This window comes from Equus caballus, chromosome 25 (genome assembly GCF_041296265.1).
Source record: "Equus caballus isolate H_3958 breed thoroughbred chromosome 25, TB-T2T, whole genome shotgun sequence".
NCBI lineage: Eukaryota > Metazoa > Chordata > Mammalia > Perissodactyla > Equidae > Equus > Equus caballus.
The window spans coordinates 10,270,703-10,293,450 of NC_091708.1; the positions used below are offsets into that span (position 1 = coordinate 10,270,703).

The following is a 22,748-nucleotide window of genomic DNA, read 5'->3' on the forward strand; positions in this document are numbered from 1 at the left end:
CCTCTGGTAGTCCGGGGCATGAACGGCCCTGAGAAAGGAACAGAACTCTCTCCTCCGTGAGCAGCCGGAAGGGTGACAGCGTCCTCACCGCAGGCTGCCCAAAGTCAGCGGGTCTCTGGAGCAGAGGGGGCTGGGGCCGAGGGGCGGGCACTGACGGAACAGGCCAGCTTCCCACCAGACACCTGGGGTTTCTGTTTCAAAACCTGCCGTGTAAACGCTGGGGGTGGGGGTGGGGGTGGGAGGGTGTTGTCACCTCCTTGTATTTAATAAATACAGCCAGGTAGGGACCACACACAGGAATCACACTTCACAGAATTTGCCACTGGCTTCGTCCCTCTGGGCTTCCAACAAATGACTGTCCCTCGCTGAGCCTTGCTTTCCAAATCTGCAAGATGGGGATACGCCCCTTGTCCTGCCTCCCACAGTTCCTGGGCTTCGGCAATGGAGGAAGAAGAGAGGGAGGGCATGAAGACGAGAAGGAGCAAGAAGGCAGAGCCCTCTGGTGAAAAAACGGAAGCACTCACTGTGCAGCCCTATGTGGCATCAGCTTGAGTGTTAAGGTCCAACGGGCCAGTACTTGCCACCTCAGCCAACTGTGCACGATTTATGTGGCCTCAGCAGGTTATGTGATTTCTGCCCCTCAGTGTCCTTGTTTACAAAATGGGGACAGCGACACCCTCTTCACAGGGTTCTTTGAGGTCTGAACCAGGTCAATGGGGAGAAGGATACATATGGAGCCTGGTTTCATGGCCACCAAGTGGCGAAGGCCTCTCCCTTCCCTTCTGGCCAGGCCCCAGGTCCCCAGCACTCCCCTCCCATCACAGCTCCTCCCGCTCCAGCTGTCCCCACCAAAATGAACCTTACCAGGCAGGAGGACTCGGAGAATTAAAACACACCATCAAACAGCTTCTTGACGGGAAATGCTTTGGAAATTTTCGGCTCCATTTACTTCTCAATCTAATTTTGTCCTCGGATGCACATTATGCGCGAAGTGGGATCTCATGCTTTGCCTGGCGCTCCACACACCAGCAGGAGGCACCCGGCGCCGCCTGCCCCTCGCGCCTCCCCCCGCCCGCGAGCGGAATAATGAGGGCACCCAGCAGGCTCCAGAGTACCCCTGGGCAAGAAGGCCCAGCCTGGACACCCTGGCACCCACCGGCCCCTCTGCGTCCACAGTGCGGACTCCCGTGGCCATCCCACCAGCTGTCTCCCCGCCGGCCCGGCCTCCTCCAGCGCGCCCCCCCGCTGAGGGACCCTGCAGTCCTCAGCTCCCACCCGGACTGGCTCCTCATCACCACTGGATCAAGTGCAAACCCCTAGCTCCAGCCCCAACCCCAACTCGGTCCTAAACATCTTGCTTTCCCCCAACTTGCCTCCAAGCTAAAGAACTGTTGCTGCCCTGCGAGCTGAGCAGCACCCAGCAAAGACGCTGATGGCACCTCCTGTGGCAAACCCTCCCCGATGGCCCGGCCTGCTCTGCCCACCACAGTCATGCTCCATCCTCTCGGAGCCCCTGTGCCCAGCTCCACGTCCCAGTCTTGTCGGACGGCTGGGACAGCTGTCCATACAGGACACTAGGTCAAGCCCTTCCAGGGCAGGCCCGGGTCCCGGTCCTGTTTCCTGTGGTGCCACACAGTGCTTAGCACAGAGCTGAGGCCAAACACCGGCTGACCGGGCCTCTCTTTCCTTCCTCAGAAAACCTCATTCCTTCCCCAGCGGCTCCTCTGGCCCAGCCCCGTGTCAGCACGGGGATTCTGTGCCTGTGAGCACAGGAGGCTTTCTCTTCAAGCCCAACAGGCCATATTTTGCATCCTGCCTGTTGGAGAAAAGCCACCAGCCACAGCTCAGAAGCTCCTCGAGTTCCAGCAAAGGGAAATGCCTCCTGAGACCCCCGGGCCCCCAGGGTGGGACTGTGCCACTGTGTCCTGGCTTTTCACTCTCCCTTCTCTTTCCCCAGGCCAGTCACTCACCCAAGTCCCTCAGATCCTGAGAAAATAGCCCAAGCTCACAGGCTCCAAGCCTGGCTGCCTCCCCTCATGAGGGCTTTCCCAGAATCCAGAACAATTGTTCCCCTCTCCTTTGGTGGCTCCTGGCCTATGTGCAGATGTCCTCAGGTTTGAACATAATGCTGCCTCAAATCCTGTGGGGAGCTGTTGGCCACGGTCAACCCCAAGAACAAGGCCCTCCTAACTGCTGAAGCCAATGGGCGCTTCTCAGCCCTCGCCATCTTGGATCTCTCTGCTCGCTCCCCCACTCTTCAAACATTTTTGACCACCTGACACCATTGAACACCCTCCTTCTGTTCTGCGAATTTTCCACCATAGGAGTTTAGGCTTGGGGGCCGGTCTGAGGATGTAGTGGTTAAGTTTGCACACTCTGCTTCAGCGACCTGGAGCTCGCAGGTTCAGATCCCAGTCGCAGACCTAACACCACTCATCAAGCCACACTGTGGAAGCATCCCACATAAAGTAGAGGAAGATGGGCACAGATGTTAGCTCAGCAGCAACCTTCCTCAAACAAAAAGAGGAAGATTGGCAATAGATGTTAGCTCAGGGCCAGTCTTCCTCACAGGAAAAAAAAAAAGAGTTAGGCTCCTCTGGGCAGAGGTCAGAAGCTGGATCTCCCAGCCTCCCTTGCAGCTAGGGCACAGGTACTTTATTGGCACCACCAAGCAGACACAGGTGTGAGTTGTTAACTCAAAAAACAGGGACACAAAGAAGCAGGGTCTGTGGAGTCCATCTGCCGAGGTAGAGGGTCTAGTGGTGACATCTGGTGTCTGGTCAGCAGCATGAGCTGAGCAGGCGTCCACTGGCCCACCTGTGGTATCTGAACAGGAACAGTCCTGTGGTGTGGTTCAGGTGTGGCTCACACATGGTTCAGGTGTGGCTCAGGCGTGGTTCAGGCATGGCTGACACATGGTTCGGGCATGGATCACACAAGATTCAGGCGTGGCTCACACGTGGTTAATGCGTGGCTCACACATGATTCAGACACGGCTCACATGTGATTCAGGCCTGATTCAGGAGTAGCAGGCACGTGGTTCAGGCGTGGCTCACAGGTGGACAAGGCATGGCTTGCACATGATTCAAGTGTGGCTCACACATGGTTCAGGCGTGACTCACACGTGGTTCAGGTATGGCTCACATGTGATTCAGGCATGATTCAGGACTGGCTCACATATGGTCCAGGCGTGGCTTACATGTGACCCAGGCATGGCTCACACGTGGTTCAGGCGTGGCTCAAACGTGACTCAGGCATGATTCAGCAGTGGTTCACACGTGTTTCAGGAATGCTTCAGGTTTGGCTCACACATGGCTCAGGCATGGTTCAGGTGTGGCTCAGGCATGGTTCTGGTGTGGCTCAAGCGTGGTTCAAGTGTGGCTCACATGTGGTTTAGGTGTGGCTCACACGTGGTTCAGGCATGGTTCAGGTGTGGCTCACATGTGTTTCAGACGTGGTTCTGGTGTGGTTCACACATGGTTCAGGCATGCTTCAGCTGTGGCTCACATGTGGTTCAGGCGTGGTTCAGGTGTGGCTTGCACATGATCCAGGCATGATTCAGCTGTGGCTCACACGTGTTTCAGGCGTGGTTCAGGTGTGGCTCACGTTGCTTCAGGTGTGGTTCAGGCGTTGTTCAAATGTGGTTTCTCACTGTGAAGCCTCCTAGCCTGGTTCTGTGATCCACTTGAGTGTTGTAATATCCTTCAGGAAATCCTTTTTCTGCTTAAGCAGCCAGAGAGAATTCTGTTGTTCTCAACTAAGAGCTGTGGCTGCTACAGGCTCCAAGATGGAGGCCCTTCGTGTCCTCCACCACTCACCTCTTCCCATTCTTCTCCACGGCTTCCTCTCTCCAGCCACCCTTGTCCCCCAGAGTCCCTTCCTAGATGTCTGCTCCTCTCCGCCCTGTCATCTGTACGTCTTCACAGGCTGACCCATCTCCTCCATGCCCGTGACTTCCAAATCTGTATCCCCAGCCCTGACCCTCCCCATTGCCTCTGGACCTTTCCACCTGGGTGTCCCTGGGACACCACAAAGTCCAAATATCCAAACCAGCTCCTCCTCCTGTTCTCTTTGTCTCGGCTGGTGGCTCCATTATCCCCCCAGTCCCCCAAACTCCAGCCAGGGGGCCACCCTGGACTTCTGCTTCTCATCTACCCCTGGCATTTGACTATTACCGTTCTACCCTCAAAACGCTCCTCCATCGTCACCTGCGCTGCCTGGCTCCAGGCCCTCACCCTTCCTCTCCTGGACTCCTACAGCCACCTTCAAGGGGTCAGTCTTCTTGCTGAGCCTCATCCTCATTATGTCCACCCTCTGTCAAGACCCCAGAGAGATTTCTTTGAAGATGCCACTCCCTGCTTAAAGCCCCTCGAGGCCCCCCAGCATCTGGAGATTATGATCCCAGGTCCGGGAGCCTCCCCGGTCTGACCCCCTCATCTCCAGCTGTACACCTCACCACTCTTGCAACTGCCTGCACATCTCACTCACCCTGAGCTGCTGTTTTCTTTATCATGATGTTCCCTCTGCCTGGTATGCTCTTCCTCGCTTATGCTCCCAGTCTGCTAATTCCTGCTCATTCCAATCAGCTCAAGTCTTGCCTCCTGCAGGAAGCCTTCCTTGGCTGCCTACCCACACACCCTTGGGAAGGCAGAGGTGGCCCTCCTCATAGGTGGCTCCTGTGACATCTACCACACGCTTCTCTCATTGTAGTTCCATCTTTTAAAAACATTTATCGAGCACCTTTCATGGGGCAGACATCTTGCTAAGAATCTTACATGCATTATCTCATTGAATCCTCATAACAATCCTGTGAGGAGAGTGTGGTTCTCACTTCTAGATGAGGAAATTGAGGCTCAGAAAATTGAACTCACCTCCCCAAGATCAGCAACTAGCCAGTGGTGCGTCTGTGCCTGGAACTCCGGGCTGTCTGACTCCACGCCCAGGATTCCTCACGGCGACGCTCTGCTGCTCCCCCAGGGAGCGGCCCTCTGCATCTGCCTGGTGTGGCACAACGTTGGCCAAGTCACTTCGCCTTGCTGAGCCTCAGTTTCCTCTTCTGTAAAATGGGGATCAAGTCTCTCCCTGCCACCCTCCCAAAGACAGAGGGAAGAGCTGAACAATAACAGGTGTAAAATCATCAGTAAACTGTAAAGGCTGGTGCACATGCAAGAAGGTATTAGCATACTTTTAGGGTTTTGTTTCTCTGGCTGATTTCCTTGCTCACCTTAGAGTCGAAGGCCTACCATCTGCTCCTTCCTGCAGACCAGGGAGAGCTCCCACTTTCCTCTCTGGCCCAGGGGGCCCCTGGGATTTTTAAAGTCACCATCTAGCTGTTCCCATCCCCCCTCCCAAAACACAATTGTGACAGTCAAGCAAAGAAAGGCGAGAGGGAAAAAAATCCATACAGGCTGGGCAAAGCAGCAGCTGGTGGAATTCTCCAGCTCCTGACCACCAGTTGTGACGTCAGGATTTATAACTGTATTAAATGGTGTGACAGGCAGCCTTGATATATCAGTTCCCCCTTCTTCCCAAATCACAGACAATAAAAGCTTTGGCAGTGAAAGTCATTCATCATCATAAAGACCTGAGACATCCCAGGCATCAATTTCACTCACATCCTTAACACACTGGAGAGAGTGCAGGAGTGGAGCACCTCGAAAGGGGGAGGAAAGAAACACGAAGGAAGATTGAACAGGAATAATTACAAAGGTCAAAGAAGGGATTCCTCTGGGTTGCCACAGGCAGGGCCGGTCCGTGCCGGAGGTGTGCTCAGCCCGTGGAGAAACCTGGCAGTGGCTGGGCATGCTCCAGGCAGCCCAGAGGCCCAGCCCTCAGCCCAGACCCAGTGAGCCCGGGGTAGGAGCCAGCTGAAGCGGGCTTCGCACCAGAGGAGGAGGACAGGGAGCCCCCCGTAGCCCCTCCATCAGCCTCATTAGTACAAGAAAGATCTAAAAGGATATAATAAAACCCCAGGGATCTCTCTGTAACCCACCCCCACCCTGGCACAGGTGGCACCTGGAGGTAGCTATGGTCTTCTTTGGGCAACGTGTTCTGAGCAGCCACCGGGACTGACACTGCTGGGTGTGAAAGGCAAACTAACACTGCCAGGCCGGCTGGAGAGAGTCAGTGCCCAGAGCCACAAGTGCACCTTCGGCTCCCCCGCCCCCCGCTGGACCCTCTGGGCACCACCCCCAAATCCAGCCACCTGGACCTTAATGGAAGACAGGGATCCAAGGGAAGGGCAGACACCCCAAGGTTCCAGGTGATTAGCGGGTCCTCCTGCCTTGGCCTGCGCTCAGTGTGAGGACCAGGACGGCCTGGCAGAGCCCGAGCTCCCCGCCGGCACCCTCCCCGCCACCCCATCAGGTCCCCGCTGGCCTGCGCAAGCCCCGGCCGAGGCTCCTCGCCCTCCCTGCCTGGGCTACTGCTTGACATCTTTTTTCCTCTCGGGCAGGCAGAGCAATAAAGGATGAGAAAGCGGGAAGCCAGCTGAGTGAGGTGTGAAGAGCCGGGGCCTTTAACCGACTTGTTCCTGAAGATACCAGGACTTGAGTGGCACGACCCTTCCCATGGGCACTTGACTGGGAAAGATGAGGAAAGGAGGAAAGTCTGCCTAAGAAAAGCAGTGACAATTATTTCTCTTTTGCTTTCTTTCCTGAAAACAAACAACAAAAAAGAGGTTTGGTCTAGGTGGGGAGATGCTGGCAGTGCCAGGCACCCCTCACTTGACAAGGAACAGCCTGGGGAATGGGGGTCCACTGCAGTGGCTAAGGGCTCGAGGGTTGCCAGGGAGTCTCCAGGTGGCCCGGCCCAGGTAGGAACATGCCAGAAGGTACATAGCATAAGTTCCCAGGAAAGAAGGAACAATAATGTGTGCTGTTGTCTGCCCATCCACTCAACAAACCTTCACTGAGGGCCTACTGTGTGCTGAGGGCCTACTGTGTGCTGGTGGCTGGCAAGGCTGCTGAGGTCTGTCTGGGTACAGACTGACTTACAAGGTGCCAGCTGTTAGAGGGTGAGTCAGCCCAATGCTCTTCAACCAGGTGCCTCCCAAGATTAAGACAAGATTAAGCCATGCCAGACATGACCCCCACATGTGGCCCTGATCCGCCCATCGGCCTCGCTGTGGTCTGTTCTCCTCCAGATCAGGATTTGCCCGACTCAGACATCCTCCGGTCAGATCTCCCACCTGCCACTGACACACCAGGTTGGTGAGAAGCAACGTGGCAGAGTGGTCAGGTGTGTGGTCTCTGGAATCTGATTGCTTGTGTTTGAAACCTGGCTCTACCAAATTAGGAGCTGTGTGACCTTGAATAAGTTTCTGTGCTTCTCTGCACCTCAGTTTTTACATCACTAAAATGGGGATAATAAGACTAAGTCCCTCACAGAATTGATATGCAGATTAGACAAGTTAACATGTGCAAGGTGCTTAGAACAATGCCTGGTGCCCAGTGAGTAGGAGGCAAGTATTAGTTATCATTCCTGCTGGTGACTCTCAGCTTACTGGATCCTGCTCAGCATTGAGATCCGCAGGGGGCCGGGCTTTCCCTAGGCCCCACCCTAGATGCCGACCCCCCCCCAGATAGGCTGCTTGACCACCATATCCTTGAGGTGGGTCTGCGACACCCTCCTGGGCCTGGGCTAACAGAGGCTTACAGAAGGAGTTGGTGGATCTGGGAAGGAAAAGGCTCCAGATGGGCAAGTCCGGAGAGCAGCAGGCGCCCCTGAGCATCTGGGCCTAAACCGGCTTTCCCAAACATTTCTAGAAGATCTGGGGGTGAGTAGAAGTTCTACAGCCTCTCAGGTAATGAAAATAAAAGGTAATAGAGATAAATTAGAGAAAGGTTTTTTCTGGGCTGTGAACATCGGAGGAAAAAAAGGCCGCAGACCAGCAGAAGCTAATCATTTGGAGAGAAACAATAATTGTGATAATATCTTGCATTTAAATGTCCTGTAAGCTCTTCAAAGATGTGTATGAGTGTGTGAACCATGTCAACAACCTTGACAGTAACCTAGGAGGGCAGGGTATGGGGCAATTAGTAACAACCAATCATAGTAGACAGTTCATTTGTTCATCCATCCATTCAACAAACACTTTCCCAAGGACCTCCTATGTTCTAAGCCTCATGCTAGGCTGGGCTGGGGAAGGGAGAGACAACTCAGAACCTCATAGTCTAAGGAGAAAGTTAGGCTGGACATAAAGAATCATAAATCGAGGCACATTGGGTAAACAAGCATGCTGATCTAGGGCCCAGAGAGGATGACATCACTCTAACTTAGGGTAATTGGGGAGGGCTTCCTGGAGGAGGTGGCACCTGAGGACTGCTCCCTAGAGATAGGCCCTGAAGTCACGTGGGCAGAGACTGGCAGGCCTGCAGGTTCCTCAGTCCCTCAGCAGGTGTCGTGAGAGCCTTTCACAGGCAAAGCCCTGCACCAGCTCACATTCACCCTCCCACTGGGGACACAGGACCTGAACACCTGGCACAGTCAAGATCACTAGAAATGGCACAGCCCCTTACAGCTTACACCCCATGTGCACTTCACTGCAGTGCTGCAAGGAGAGGAGGAGCCAGGATTGTAATTCCCCTTGGGCAGATGTGAAAACTGAGGCTCAGCGAGGGGAAGGGTGTTCCCAAAGTCACCAGGGAGTTGTGGCAGAGCTGGAATGAGGATCTGTGATCCTGACTCCAAGTCAGCCCAGCGCTCCTCCTTTGCCAGCAGACTGCTGCCACCTCTGGGCGATGACAGGAGCATCCTAAGCAGAGGAACCAGCAGAAGCAGAGGCTTCGCTCGGGACCAGGCATGGCTGAGTTGGAAGGTGGTAAAAAGACAGGCCTGGATAAAGGGTTCCACTGGGCAGCTTCATAGATGAGGCAGACAGATGGCAGTGGACCAGTCAGGCTGAGAAATGAGCACAGGAGAGGCACAAAGTCCCGTTCTGGAAGGCTGAGTCTGGCATGGAGGGGCTCAAGAGCTGTCTCCTTGCAGAGAACTTGAGTTCTCAGTCCAAGTGACCCCATGTTCCCACTGAGGTAGTCACACCACTGACTTCTAAGGGCCCACCTGCACCAATGTTCTAGTCTCTTGACCCTGGGGTATGAGAGGGCACTGTTGTCACAACACTGAGGCTGATGGAGGAGACAGGATGAGGACCAGCCGGTGCTCACAGAGGTGATGGGGAGAGGTCAGGTAGGAAAAGAGCAAAACAGGTGCCTGACCACCTCCCAGATAGGGGGTCATCCCAGGGCATGAGGGGAGACAGAGTCCTCAAGGAGATCTTTGTATGGGCGCTGGGGGCACAGAACAATGGCCCCCCAAAGATGTCTTTGTCCTAGTCCCCAGAGCCTGTGAATATGCTCCCTCACAAAGCAAAAGGACACGCAGTGTGACTAAATCAAGGGTCTGGGGACATGGAGATGATCCTGGATCATCCAGGTGGGCCCAACGCAATCACCAAGGGTCTTGTAAGAGGGAAGCAGAGGGGTCAGAGTCAGAGAGAGAAGACGTGACAAATGAAGCAGAGGCGGAAGGGGAGAAAAGATGCTACCCCGCTGGCTCCGAGGATGGAGGAAGGGGCCATGAGCCAAGGAATGTGGGCAGCCTCTAGAAAAAGCTGGAAAAGCCGAGAAACGGGTTCTCCCCTGGAGCCTCCAGAAGGAACGCAGTCCTGCCGCCACCTTGAATTTAGGACTCTGACCCCTAGAACAGGGAGATGATAAATTTGTGTTGTTTTAGGCCATGAAGCTTATGGTAATTTGTTACAGCAGCAACTGGAAACTAACACCGAAGGCCGATGGAACATCCAGAATAGGGAGCCAGCAGGCCTGCTCCACGCTGGACAGGTCTCACCCCCGGTGAGCTCCGCCGCCATCCCCTGCTGCGGAGGACCCCTAACCCCGGCTCTCTGGCTCGGGCTGCTTTCCTGAGCTCCAGATTTATAAACAACACTTCTACAGCTCTCACTGTGTTCCTACGAGAGTTTAGTGCTTTTGAAATATCAACTCATTTAATGTACATAACAAGATTCTATCCCCCATTTAAAGATGAGGAAACTGAGGCGTACACACACGCGCAGAAACAGTTGAACTGAGGTCACCAGTTCACACACGGCAGAGCTGGGATCCAAAGACAGGCAGTCCGGCTCCCGAGTCTGTACAAGAGACTCTGCAGTTTGACCAGCTTCTGCAGACCTCAGCAGCCCCTGGTCTAGCTGTGCTGCAGCTGAATGTGAGACAGCTCTGCTTCGATACCTCTGAGGACAGGGAGCTTATTACCAGCAGAAGCAGTGCAGCACAGGGGTTAGGAGAAAACCAGCTCTGCTGCTTACTGCTGTGTGAACACAGGCAGTTCCTTTAACTGTTATGGGGACAAACAGCACCTGAGTTTCACAGAGTAAGGGATGAAATGAGCCAAAGCATGAAACATAACAAATGCTCAGTAAACATTAGCGGTCACTGTTGTCACCTCCTGTGTGGTTCCAGAGAGCTCAGCTGCTAAAAAGTTCTTCTTTGCACTCAACCAACGCTTGCCTCCCATCCCGGCAGCCGCCCTCCTCCCCTCAGCCCTGGGCACACGGAGGGATGAGGGAGGGAGGTGGCAGTCAGGCCCCAGTCAGCTGTCCCTAAGCCAACCGCTCGGGGCCGCCGTGGATGACAAGACTCCCCCCTCCTCTTCCTGGACCCTGTCCTTGTCCGTCTGCCGCCCCGGGTATCAGACACTGAGGGGGTTCTCCCCTTGGCCCTGAGGATGTGGCCCGAGTCTGCTGTATCACTCCAGGAAAGTTTGTGATGGTTCATCCAGAACGGTAGAGGGGACGGAGGTTCTGGGTCTACCGACATGCTGGGCGCCCATAAAACACGAAATAAAACATTTAAAAATACTGAACAACAATATGAAGAGCAAAAAGCCATTTGTAAGAAATAAACTATATACATATTACCCAATACAAGTTTTTGTGCATAGTAAAGGTTCTGGAAGGACATATACCAAACCCTCCCTCTGACATCAGCAGGACAGGTTGGGAGTGGGTGAGGGGGCACGGCCACGTGTTGCTCCACAGACTTCCCTACCACTTGAATTTCGTTTACAACGAGCATGTATTACTCTGTGATTGAAAGGAGTTGTAAAAGGGGATTTGCAAGAGCCTACACCAAGCTTCAGAGCAGAAAAGCCAAGAGAGCACGGTCCCCGCGGAGCAGCTTAAACGCGGCCTCTTCCACAACCGTCGGAACCGGGGCCACAGAGACGCCACGGTGCCCTCCCCGCGCCCTCCCCGCGCCCTCCCCGCGCTGGCTTCTCCGCGGTGTTTCTCTTTTTTGCTTGTTTGCTTTGTTTGGCCTTGTCTGTGCACCCACGTCTCCTCCCACCTCAGACTGTGAGTGTGCTGCGAGCAGACTCCAACCCTCAAGACCCAGGCGAGGTGGCGTCAGACCTGAAGGCAGAGGCGGGTGTCGACGGAGAGGAGAGTGAGAGGACGAATGAACGAATGCACGGCAGACGCAGCGGCTCTGCAAGCTGCCAGGCGCTCGAGTTTGATGGTCTCCTCCAGATCAGGACGAGGCGCGGAGACCTCTGGCCCGCTAAGCTAGGAGGAGGGATCCCGGCAGGGGTCTGCGGGGCTGGAGGCCCGAGACCTGCTCAGAGCGGTTGGGAAAGGTCGGCTTCCAAGCTGCCTGCAAGCGTAAAACTACAGTGTGTCTCCAGGACGGCCAGGCAGCTTGGTTTATTTTTATATTACAAAATACAAGGTCAGAAACAACTAGAGTGCTCTCTGCTGAAGTTATTATTTTAAATTGACATCGCACTTTACACAGATATTAATTCATTTATTCGACAAACAGTTCTTGGGAGCACTGTGCTAACCTGAGAGCAAGTCATATTTTCCTTTCCCCATTTTAATTACGGGGATGCCTGAATTTCATTTTGGCTTTAAAAAATCAGATCTCCAGCTTCTCTGAACCTGAGTATCTATCCAAACAATAAGATTCCAAAATTCTAGGTTTCTCTAGAATCTGTAACGGTGAATCTAGTTAACAATCCAAGAAAAAATACTTTCAACCCTGGTCAGATTCACCTTGAATCTTTCTGGCAACGCAAACAGCCTTGTATTTCTGGGGAAAGTTCCAATCTCGGATGTGAAGTTTGCCCTCTGGGTGTGGTCCCCTGAAGCAAGCGCACCATGTTTAGACGGAGAGTGTGACCTCCCTGCGCTGGGATGAAACCCTGTGCTGCTGCAGTCTGGAGAGCTCTGCACTCGGCGCTCCAGGCCGTCCCCCCTCGACGGCCCACACTGAGCTGATATTTGGGGAAAGCCATTCCAGGCATGCAGAACAGTGGAGCAAAGGCATGCAGTCAGGGGCAGGCGAGGCCAGCTGGACAGCTTGTGCTCAGCCCTTCCTGGCTCGACAGGGGGCTTCTGTTGGGCAGGAGCAGGAACGAGAGGAGACAGGCAGGATGGGGCTGCAGCAGGTCGCTCAGAGGCCCAAAGGGGCTGGTAGGCAAGGCAAGCACGTGGAGCTGGCCAGTGGAGTCGGGGCAAACGGTGAGTGCGGCTCATCTAGAGGGACAGCCACTTCTCAGCTCCACTGAGTGTGGCCACACAGGAACATGGACCGAAGGTGGACAGTCTGCCAATTTTTCAAAGGAAGGTTAGACATTTTAGTCTTTATGTTAAGTCTCTTGATTCTTAAGGCACTTTAAAATTTTTTTTCTGCTTTATCTCCCCAAACCCCCCTGTAAATAGTTGTATATCTTAGTTGCAGGTCCTTCTAGTTGTGGGATCTGGGACGCCGCCTCAACATGGCCTGACAAGTGATGCCATGTCCGCGCCCAGGATCCGAATCCTGGGCCGCCGCAGCGGAACACGAGAACCCAAACACTCAGCCACGGAGCCAGCCCTAAATTTAACTTTTTGATGGTGGTATATTGACAAGCCTCAAAAAATTAAATGCAAATGATATTCAGTAAAAAGTCCTTTTCCTACACCCAGTTCATGGCCTCGGCCTAGAGCTAGTTATTAAGTTCCCGAGTCTCGTTCCAGAGTTTCTTTATGCACGTGTGCACAGATACAAATATGCATTCCCATTGTCCCTCCCTCCTTTACAAAAAAGCTAGCAGTCTGTACACACTATTTGGGCATTTTTCATGAATTGTGTATCTCCAAGATCCGTCGGTATCCGGACAGGAAGAGCCGCCCACTCCTTCCTACAGCTGCAAGAACTCCGCTGTATGGATGAGCTATTCTTACTTAACCAGCCCCCACTGAGGAACCTTTGGATTGTTCTCCTCTGATCTTTAAAATATTAGGTCTGCTTTTTTTTTTAAGTTCAAAAAGCACTATTGCAGACCAAGCAACCTTTGGGCTGGATTGTGAGGACGCACTGCCAGCCGCGGGATGTGCTGGGCAGTGCCTGGCTCTGAGTCCACGGCGTGGATGCCGGCCTGGCCTCTGCAGACACCCAGCGCTGGCTTCCCAGTGGGAAAGGAAATCGCTTCAGTGGAGAACAGCTTCAGGCAAGTCCTGTTTGAAGATTCTTTGCCTCTCAAGTAGTGAAATCCCCATCACCAGGGGTGACTAAACGCTGATATAGAATAGATCGTAAGTCCAGGGGAAGGATCGAGCTACCCAACCTTGAAGTTTCCACCGACTTTGAGAGTCCCCAAGGCCTGATTAGGGCTGGGCCCACCTGGCAGCAGAGAGCACTGAGAAATGGGCGCGCCCTCACTCACTTGTTTCTACATTTGAAAGGCATTTTCTGAGGCTGTATCTTCTGTTGGGAATGACTTTTCCCCAAATCTCCCCAAGGCTTCTCATGGTTGGGACCTCAGATGAAATGCCACCTTTTTAGAGATGCTCTGCCTCGTCCCCGCCCGACTCGCCACCGCCCCTGGACCCCGGTTCTACTCTCTCTTCAGCTTGTCTTCTCCAGAGCACGTGCCATTCTGAAATCACATTGCGCATTTTTTCTGTATTTGCTGTGAATTGTCTGGGTCTCCCCAGCAGGTGAGCCGGGTGAGAGCAGAGACTGTCTGCCAGGACTGTCGTACTCCCAGCCAGGCACAGAGCGACAGTCCAGTAAACAGTAGCTCTTGATATTTTCCTCCCTTTCCAACCTTGAGTCCCCAGCGTCTTCCATGGGCTTCCTGGGGCAGCTGCACGATGCAGAGCTCCGTCACCGGCTACCATGCTGTTCTGTAGCTTTCATTGCCATTTCCCGGCACCTTTTGGCAGCCTGGATACATATGGCATCTCTCGTATTTTTGCTTTTATTATTCATTATGATTTCACTCTGAGGGACAAGGCATTTAGTTGGGTCTGATTGAGCCTCAAAAAGGCTCATAAAAAATAGATCAAAGGAGATGCTCCCCAGAAGATGGACTAACAGTGGTTCGGACGGCCGGGCACCTTGCCAGACTTTCTGGTCCCAGAGCCCAGAAGCGCACTCACAGCTACCATGGTTGAGCACTCACCACATGCCGAGCTCCGTGCTAAGACCCTGCACGGACCACGCCTGGCATCCCACAGGAAGTCTGAGGAAGTTCATTCGCGGGCCCCATTGTACTGATGGGGAACTTGGGCACGGAGGCTACTAAGCTGTCTAAGGCCACCCAGCCAGAACAGGGCGAGCTGGCCTTCAAGCCCAGGCAGTCTGACTTTCCTGCTGGCATTCTCGATTACAAGCCAGAAGAAATGCCTTCTGGAAATTAAAACTGGGATTTTTTAGTCCTTCCCACCACATAATGGCAGCAGGCATGGAGGTCAGGGCTCTGGGTGAGCCCAGTTCCAGGTTTAACTGTGGATGTGGACTTGAGCAGGTCACCTCCCTTCTGGGCTGGGTCTGTGAGGTGAGCAGGTGGACTCCACGACCCTCCCACCCTGCCCGTCTGTAGTCGGGATGTCTGCCCTGAAGGAGGCTGAGAGGTACCAACACTGGACCTCAGACCGTCCAGATCTCCTTTCTCACAATGACCCCCACACACTCAGACACCCCCTTGGTGGCTCTCAAACCCTCTCCCCTCGCTGTCTCATTATATCCTCACAGCAGTCAAAAGAGGCCGGCGGGGCACCAATTGCCACCCCCATTTCATAGATAGGAAAACGGAGGTTCAGAGAGGACAGTCTCCTTGCTAAAGGACAGGGCAGTTAGGTGGTGAAGTGTAGACATAAACCCATTCCTCTCACCCCTGGTCTAGAGCCCTCTCCTCGTGCCCACACCTGCTGCTCAGATGAAGAAGGTGGCAGAGAGTGGACTTTCTCGGGCTGCCAACTTTGGGGTCCTGAGGCGCCAAACATCGACCGTGGGGGATACAGCACATCAGAGCTGGTGGTCTCAGGGACTTGGCAACCATTCTGCCTGTCTTTGTGGGTGCTCGTCCGCCGCCCCTGTATGGTCTCTCTTACTTACAGGGGGCAGTGTCCGGCGGAGCCTCAGATCCCAGGACCTGGGTCACCCGTCAGGCCAGTGTTTCTCAATCTCATTTGAAGAGAAGAAGCCTCCTGTAGGCTCCTCCCTCCAATCCAACCTGCTGATGCAGAGACGGTCCTCAGCGGAAGGGCCAGCAAGGACACAGGCTGCCCCGCTCCGTTGTCCTCCCAGGCAAAGGTCGGGTGGGCACAGCTGAGGGTAGGACAGCTGGGCCCTTCACCACTAGGGGCGTGTAGAGACGGGGAGCCTGGCACCCCACCCGCTGTCCGCCCTGGCAGGTAGACACAGTGGTTGCCCCATCGACAGGCCTATGGCCCAAGGACACACCTGCAGATAATTAGTCCCAATCAGGACAGGCCCAAACTGCTGACAATGCAGGAACCGGCTGGCCATGTCACCAGTTTGCAAAGGGCGAGCAGTTTCTGAACCGTGGCCCTGGCTGGCAGAGTGGGAGTTGAACTTAATGTGCAATGTGGCATAGAAACGATGGAGAGAAATCCACTTGTCCTCTAGTGAGATCGTCCCTGGCAGCCCGGAGTGTGAGGGCCGGGATGGAGCAGTACAGAGCCCACTGTCCCTCCCCAGACCCTGGGCTGGCTCACCCGGCTGAGCTGCTACCATTCTGGGCTGTGTGGAGAGGAGAGACGGAGCAGCAGGGCTGGAAGACTCAAGCTCGCCCTTGAAGAGTTCAGAACTGTGACAGCATGTGCAGAAACACAGGCAGAATTAAGTTAATGCCTGGAGGGGCATGGAGGCCCACTTTAACACTCCTGGGGGGCGTTCCTCCAAGGTGTTCCAGCAGTTCTCAATGGGGTCGGCAACTGCCCCCTGGAGGGTATTTTGAAAATCTATGGGGACTTTTAAATGTTTGAAGGGCGTTATTGGCTTGCAGTGGAACAGCCCCACACAATGAAGAATTTTCCTTCATCCTACATATTGTCATGTGCTGCCAAACATTCCTGTAAGCGGCAGATCTGTTGATAATTATTTGAATCTAGAACTGAACGTCATTTATATAAAAATGTGAACTTGCAATTTCCATGGTCTTAATATGCACTGAATTTTCCAGGAATGCGGCTACCGTGTAAAGCTCCTACTGTGTTTCCTGGAACTTGGCCAAGCGCTCCTCGGCGCAGTCTGCAGCCATCTGAGCCCACGTCCACCCCCGCAGGGCTCTGCTCAGGCTGCTGCCCTCACAGTGGTTCTGCACCGGAGCCGGCCTGGACCGCTTCATTATGTCTCGAGGTATAGATACCAGAGTGTTTACTTATCAAAGTACGTAGTATTTACTTACAAACAATTTCAGTTTCAGTTCTCCTTTATCTCATAGTGAGGGCATTATGCTGATTTTATTTCAAATTAAATGTGAAGATGGCTATATTTTTTATGAACTTAATTTCAGGAGATTAAAGGGCACTGTAAACATTTGCTATCCCCAGGGGACACTGGGTGGGAGTGGGCAGAGACCTCTGGTTCTTGCACAGCCCACGCCCCAGAAAGCAGGAAAAAGGACTTCTCACCTGCCTGTGTCCGTGCCTCTGTGTCTGTGTCCTTTATATTTTTTCACACTAATGGGATCATACTTACCATATTATTCTACAAACTGTTAATTTCCTTAAAAGTATATCTTGAACGTTTATTCCTGTCAGCACAGAGCTCTACTTAATTCTTTTTAATGGTTGCATAGCATTTTATTGTGTGAAAGAGCCATCATTTATTTAACCGGCTCCTATGGATAAACACTGCGTTGTTTCCATTTGTTTTCCATTCTAAGTAATTCTGTAATTATTGTACAGATACAGGCAGCACGCTGCATCTGTGTGAATAGATCTGTGAGACAAAGTCCTAAAGGCAAGTAAAAGCTCTGGGTTAGCGAGTAGGTATGTACATTTAAAATTTTGATAGATATTGACATATTTCCCTCCAAAAAAGATTGCAGTGATTTATACACCTATAACAGTGCATGAAAATATTTGTTTCTCACACCCTCTCCAACACTGGACCTCAAAAAACAGTTCAATCTTTGGTAAGCTAACGGATTTTGTGCGTGCGTGTCTCATGATTGTTTTAATTTGCAGCTTTAAAATTATGAGTCAAGTGCATATCTTTTCATACGCTGTTGGACATCCGCATTTTGTCCAGTGGATTACCTATCCATATCCTCTGTCTGTTTTTCCTACTGATTTTTTTCTTTTTCTAAAAGCTCTTTATATATTAAGGAAATTGGCTTTTTGTCATCTGTGTTCCTTTTTTTTTTTTCTAATTTTGTTCCTTGTCTTTTGGATATTTCTGCGTATATACAAAAGATTTACATTTTTAACAGTCATTTATATTATTTTTCTTTGTCTTTTGTGTTTGGAACAGATTTTAAAAGGTCTTCCCCACTCTGAGATTATAAAAAATTCCCTCACTTTTTTTTCTAGTTTTATGATTTTATTTTTCACATTTGAAGTTTTGATCAACATGAAGTTTATTTTTATATAAAGAGTGAGATGTACATCCAGCCAACCCAGTCGTCTCAACACCATTAACTGAATGGTTTCTCTTTTCTCTGCTGCTCTGAAATGCTGCATTTATAAACACCCAATGTTTCTGGAGCCATCTATTTCTGGACTGTCTATGCTGTTCCATTTGACTGTTTACTTCAGTGTCAGTAGCAAACAGTTTTAATTGTTGTGGCTCTATCATAATGTTTTTAAGTGTGCTGTGTTTTACTCATTTCTCTATTTCAGAATTTTTCTAGCTATCCTTGAGTGTTTATGTATCCAGCATTTAGTGTCATTTTCACAAGTTCCAAAAAAAAATTCTGTTGGTGTTTTGATTGGATTTGCTTTGAATTAATAGATTACTTAGGGGGAATTGACATCTTCATGATACCGAGTCTTCCTTCCAAGAACAAGCTGTAGCCCTCCATTTATTCTTTTATGTCCCTTAGCGGAGTTTTAAAGTTAAGTTTATTCCTCGGCATTCTCTTTCTCTCTCTTTTTTCGGTGGTATTGTTAATGTTTTCTCCTATTATGTTTTCTAGCTAGCTATTGTTTACTTACAAGAAAGCTAGTGATTATATTTATAATACTGTAATGTTACATTATGTAAGTATTATATAAATCACATAAATATTATATATTTATAATAGAATACTGCTAACATTTCAAAATTAAGCATAATTCTGGCCAGCTGACGGCCAGTTTACCCCCCAGCAGACCAGAGTCCCAGAGGTGCGACCGTGGCCGCAGCGCTGCCTGGCTTCTCTCCACCTGCATCGGCGGTGCATGGATGGCAGAATTCAATGTCTCCTCGTGACCTGCCTAAACCCTGGCTTCCAGCGAACGCCGGTCCCGAGAGCAGACCCCCCTGCAGAGCAGTCGCCTTGGGATCTCATCTGATCCTCAAAGGGCTCTGAGAAGCCAGGACCATTTCACAGATGGAGACACCGAGGCTCAGAGACACCTGCCAAGTCAGACAGCAAGGAAATGACAGCGCTGGGACTAGTCCCCCGGTGACCCGTGTGGCAGAGTGGCCAACTACACAGGCCCTGGCATTCAGCGGTAACTCCACTGCTCACCAGCTGTGACCTCAGGCAAGCTACTTAACTGCTCCAAGCCTCAGTTGCTTTGTTTGCGAAATGGACGTGATAGAATAGCACCCACCTCCCCGAGTCCCTCTGGAACCGAGTGCCTGGTGCTCAATAACTACCCAGAGAGAGACAGTTACTGTCACTATCAGCTAGTCCAGGCTTCTTCCCACCCCTACAGTTATTTGTAGTTCGTTGAAAGGAATACGGTCTGGGATCTAGGGACTGAGGGCCGGCTCCGATTCTTCCCTGAGCCCTAATCTAGGGCTAGTCCCTGCTCCCGCCTGAGACTTGGTTTCTGCATCTATAACATGGGGTGCTGTGAGACATCTGTCACGGACCCTCATGACGCCAGGGAAGAGGACCTCCTGGAACTTGTGTGATGTCAGCAAAGGCACCCTCTGCCTGATGCTCCCTGCCTCCCGTCCCTGCCCCATTGCTGACACCTCCCCACCTGCAGGCTCAGCGGCCCCCCAGGCCCTTCCCCCATGTCAGGTAGACAGGGGACCAAGTCACTCTTGCCGCTTGACTGACCCCCATGTGGTGCCCAGATCTGCAAAGAGGCCCCAGCTGCTTCTGCCTGACCCCATGAGCCCCAGTGCCCAGCTATCAGCCCAGGTCTCAGAGCGGGCCATCCCTGCCTTGTCCTCTGTGAGGCTGGGGCTGAGAGGACGTCTCATTCAGCCCCTCCCCTAAAGCTCTAACCCGAGTCCAGTCCCCAGCTTCTGGATGCAACCACAGCCTACCTGCATGTCTGAGATCCCCTTGTCTCTGTCCCTACTTACTGTGTGCTGCCTCCCAGCCTCCAAGGACACCCTGCTGCCTCAGGCTGCACCCCAAGGCTCTGGCCAAGGGCCGCTCCCCAGCGCTCCGCTGTCTATCTGTACCGTGTCCAAGACTACCTTCTGCCTGCCAGGTTGGACAACCTCCCCGTCTGTCCCTCTCATCCTAGTGCTGCTGGAGCAGGGAGGGGTGCCGGCCTGTCCCAGCCCTCCCAGCCCAGCGGTGACCAGCCACCCTGAGAGGGCTCCGGGAGGAATGATCATGGCGACGTGAGCTGAGTGCCTGCCATGTGCAGATGAGAGCCTGGGCCCCTTACAGGTCTTGGCGCATCCATCCTCACAGCCTCACTGTGGGGCAGGTTCTAGCTCTATCCCCATTTTCCTGATTAAAAAACCACAGCCCAGAATTCTTATGTAATTCACCCAAGACTACTCAGTTAGTCAATGGCAGGGTCAAACCCGGCAGTGTGCCTCCAAGGCCCAAACCCTTCATCTCTACACTGACAGCTCAGAGGGCTGGCCCTGGGCCTTCCTGAAAGGCAGCGGCTTCACAGATACCAGGCACTTTCCAGCCTAAACCTCCGCCCCTCTTGACTCAGCCTCTGCCCGGAAATCTGAAACGCCGGCAACTATCGGCCAGGACTCCCCTCCTCGTCGTCCTCGAGGCTGGCGCCAACCAGGGCTGCCTTTCTCCTGAGAAGGATAAACCCCAGACTTCTGAACACCCAGCACCACTCACGGGGGCTGCAAAATCCCCCGGCCCCCTGCCATGAGGCCTCCCTGCCCACCTCCCGGCCCGCAGCGCATTTGGCATTTTCTCTCCTCGGGCTTTATCAGAGCAACAAACAGCCATGTCTCATCACAGCCACAATTCCTGGCCCCAGCAGTCTCCTGCCGGACCTGCTCCAGGACCTCACCACCTCACTAAACAAAAATGGCCAGTCAAGTCCAAAAGCACCGAGAAGTTCTTCCCACCATGCATGCATTCTCCCTCTCTCTCTCCTCTCTCTCTCCCCACCTCCACCACCCATCCCCACGCCCCAGGTGCCCTCACCTGTCACAATGGGGTAGGACTGCGGCCCTGGCACGCTGCTCCCGATGTCAGCTGGGGTGGGGCTGGTCAGGTTGGCCTTCATGTCGTCCAGCCCTCCAGCCAGCGAGGCCATGGCTGAATACTCAGTGGTCTGAAAGAGGAAACAAAACAGAGACATCTCAGCATCAAGACTCCAAAGCACCCCAGCCAAATGCCACTGCCGCATCCTGGGCTCAGCCCCTAGCCAGGCTAGCCCAAGCCAGCACCAAGGCCCACAGGGGGCTCATGAACCCCTGGGGTTGAGAGGGCAGACTCAGCTTGACAGAGCAAGACAGGTGCCCAGAATCGACAATTCTCGCCAGCTGAAGAGGTGGGCAGGATTCAGCACCGCTTCAAGAGGATTCAAACCTTTCTCTCTTTGCGGCCTGCAGGTTCCCCTTGCCAGCCCCAGCCAGTGAGGGACAACCATCCTCCTCAAGGCAGGGAGGGAGACATCAGGAACCAAAAGCAAGGCAGAAATAAGTCTTGGTGCCAAGAGCATGGAAGGCTAGGTTTCTGATTTCTGTGTTCTTAAACCACAGATGGAGAATCACAGAAACAAGGGTTAAAGGGAACCTGGGACATCTCCAGCCCAAACCTTTATTTCACAGGTGAGCAAACTGAGGCGCAGGGGAAGGCTGTGCCCATGGCCCACGGGGCAGAGTCTCAGTCCAGGGGACGGTTCACCACAAACTCTCACCCAAAATCCAACACATACACCAAACCAAACGAGCCAGTTCGGCAAGTGTTTTTGAATTCTAGAAGCATGTAAACACTTGCATGCTTAAGACTGCAGGGTACATACATCTGATTTACCAAGTCCACGCCACCCATGTGCATTTGGCCCGTGAGTCATGCTCCTTTCTTTAACCTATTTCATGAAGTCAGAGCTTGCCATGAGTCACTGCCTTGGCATCCAAGCCACTGTCAGAATGGTCTCCAGAAAAGGCTGGAAGATGCACACCTGGATCTTCCCACTCAAAGACGACTAAATCATAAGCATGAGTGACAGGTATCTTCCTCCTACCCAACCTCCAGGCCTATTTTCAGGTAAAGAAAATATTTACAAACACCCAAGCCAAAGAATTTGGTTGTGCACGCCAAGCGCTGGTCTGGGGAGTCCCCTGCAGGACCCCGGCTCTGCCAATGGAAGACATGTCACTCTCTGTGTAGGCTTATGTCCTTGGCAGGCAGGAACAGAAGAGTGAAAGGAGTTGCACGCCCCTGGGTAGGATGACGAGGCCCACAGGGAGGGAAAGCGGAGGAGCCACTGGGCAGGTGGCAGGTGGAAGGGACCCCAGTTCAGGCACATCCCTGGTGCTTTTCTCTGCAAATGAATTAGAAAGAACTTCCTGGGCAGCTCTAATGCCAGCCAGAGTGGCCAGCGGCAGGGAGTCAGGAGGCAGTGCGGGCCCAGGCCCCCGAGACGGGTCCTCACCGAGCACAGCGCGTGGGCAGCTCCTGGGGTTCTCCAGATGTCCCCAGCAGAGGCCGATCCTGAAACACGCGGAGAAGAGCACAGGCCAGAGGCCAGCCCACGTGCTTCTAAGGGAGAAGGACAAGAGGGGACGCCTCCCCAACAGCAGGAGTCACTAGAAAGCTGCAGTAATTAAGACAGTGTGGGATTGGCCCCAGGACAGATAAATAGACCAATGAAACAGACTCAAGTCCAGAAACTGGTCTGTGCATATACGGAAGCTTGATATACGAGCAAGACGACATACAACTCAGCAGGAGGACGGACTCTAATGAACAGAGCAGGTAACTGCTTATACATTCCGAAACAAGGGGGAAAGAAATTGGATCTTTACTCTACACCAGACACAAAAATCAATTCCCGGTGGATTAGAGACCGAAATGTGAAAGGCAAAGGCATCTAATGTGGTCGGCTCTAG

General features: G+C 52.9%; 1 protein-coding gene across 4 annotated transcripts in view; it reads right to left on the reverse strand.

The window, feature by feature from the left end:
* The window catches only part of PAX5 (paired box 5), a 186,672-nt gene that overhangs the window by 64,883 nt on the left and 99,041 nt on the right, over positions 1–22,748 (reverse strand). For all 4 annotated transcript variants that reach the window (XM_070250370.1, XM_014735872.3, XM_070250371.1 and 1 more), the window contains 1 exon segment: positions 20,836–20,965. In XM_070250370.1, coding sequence (XP_070106471.1) covers positions 20,836–20,965 — 130 coding nt within the window.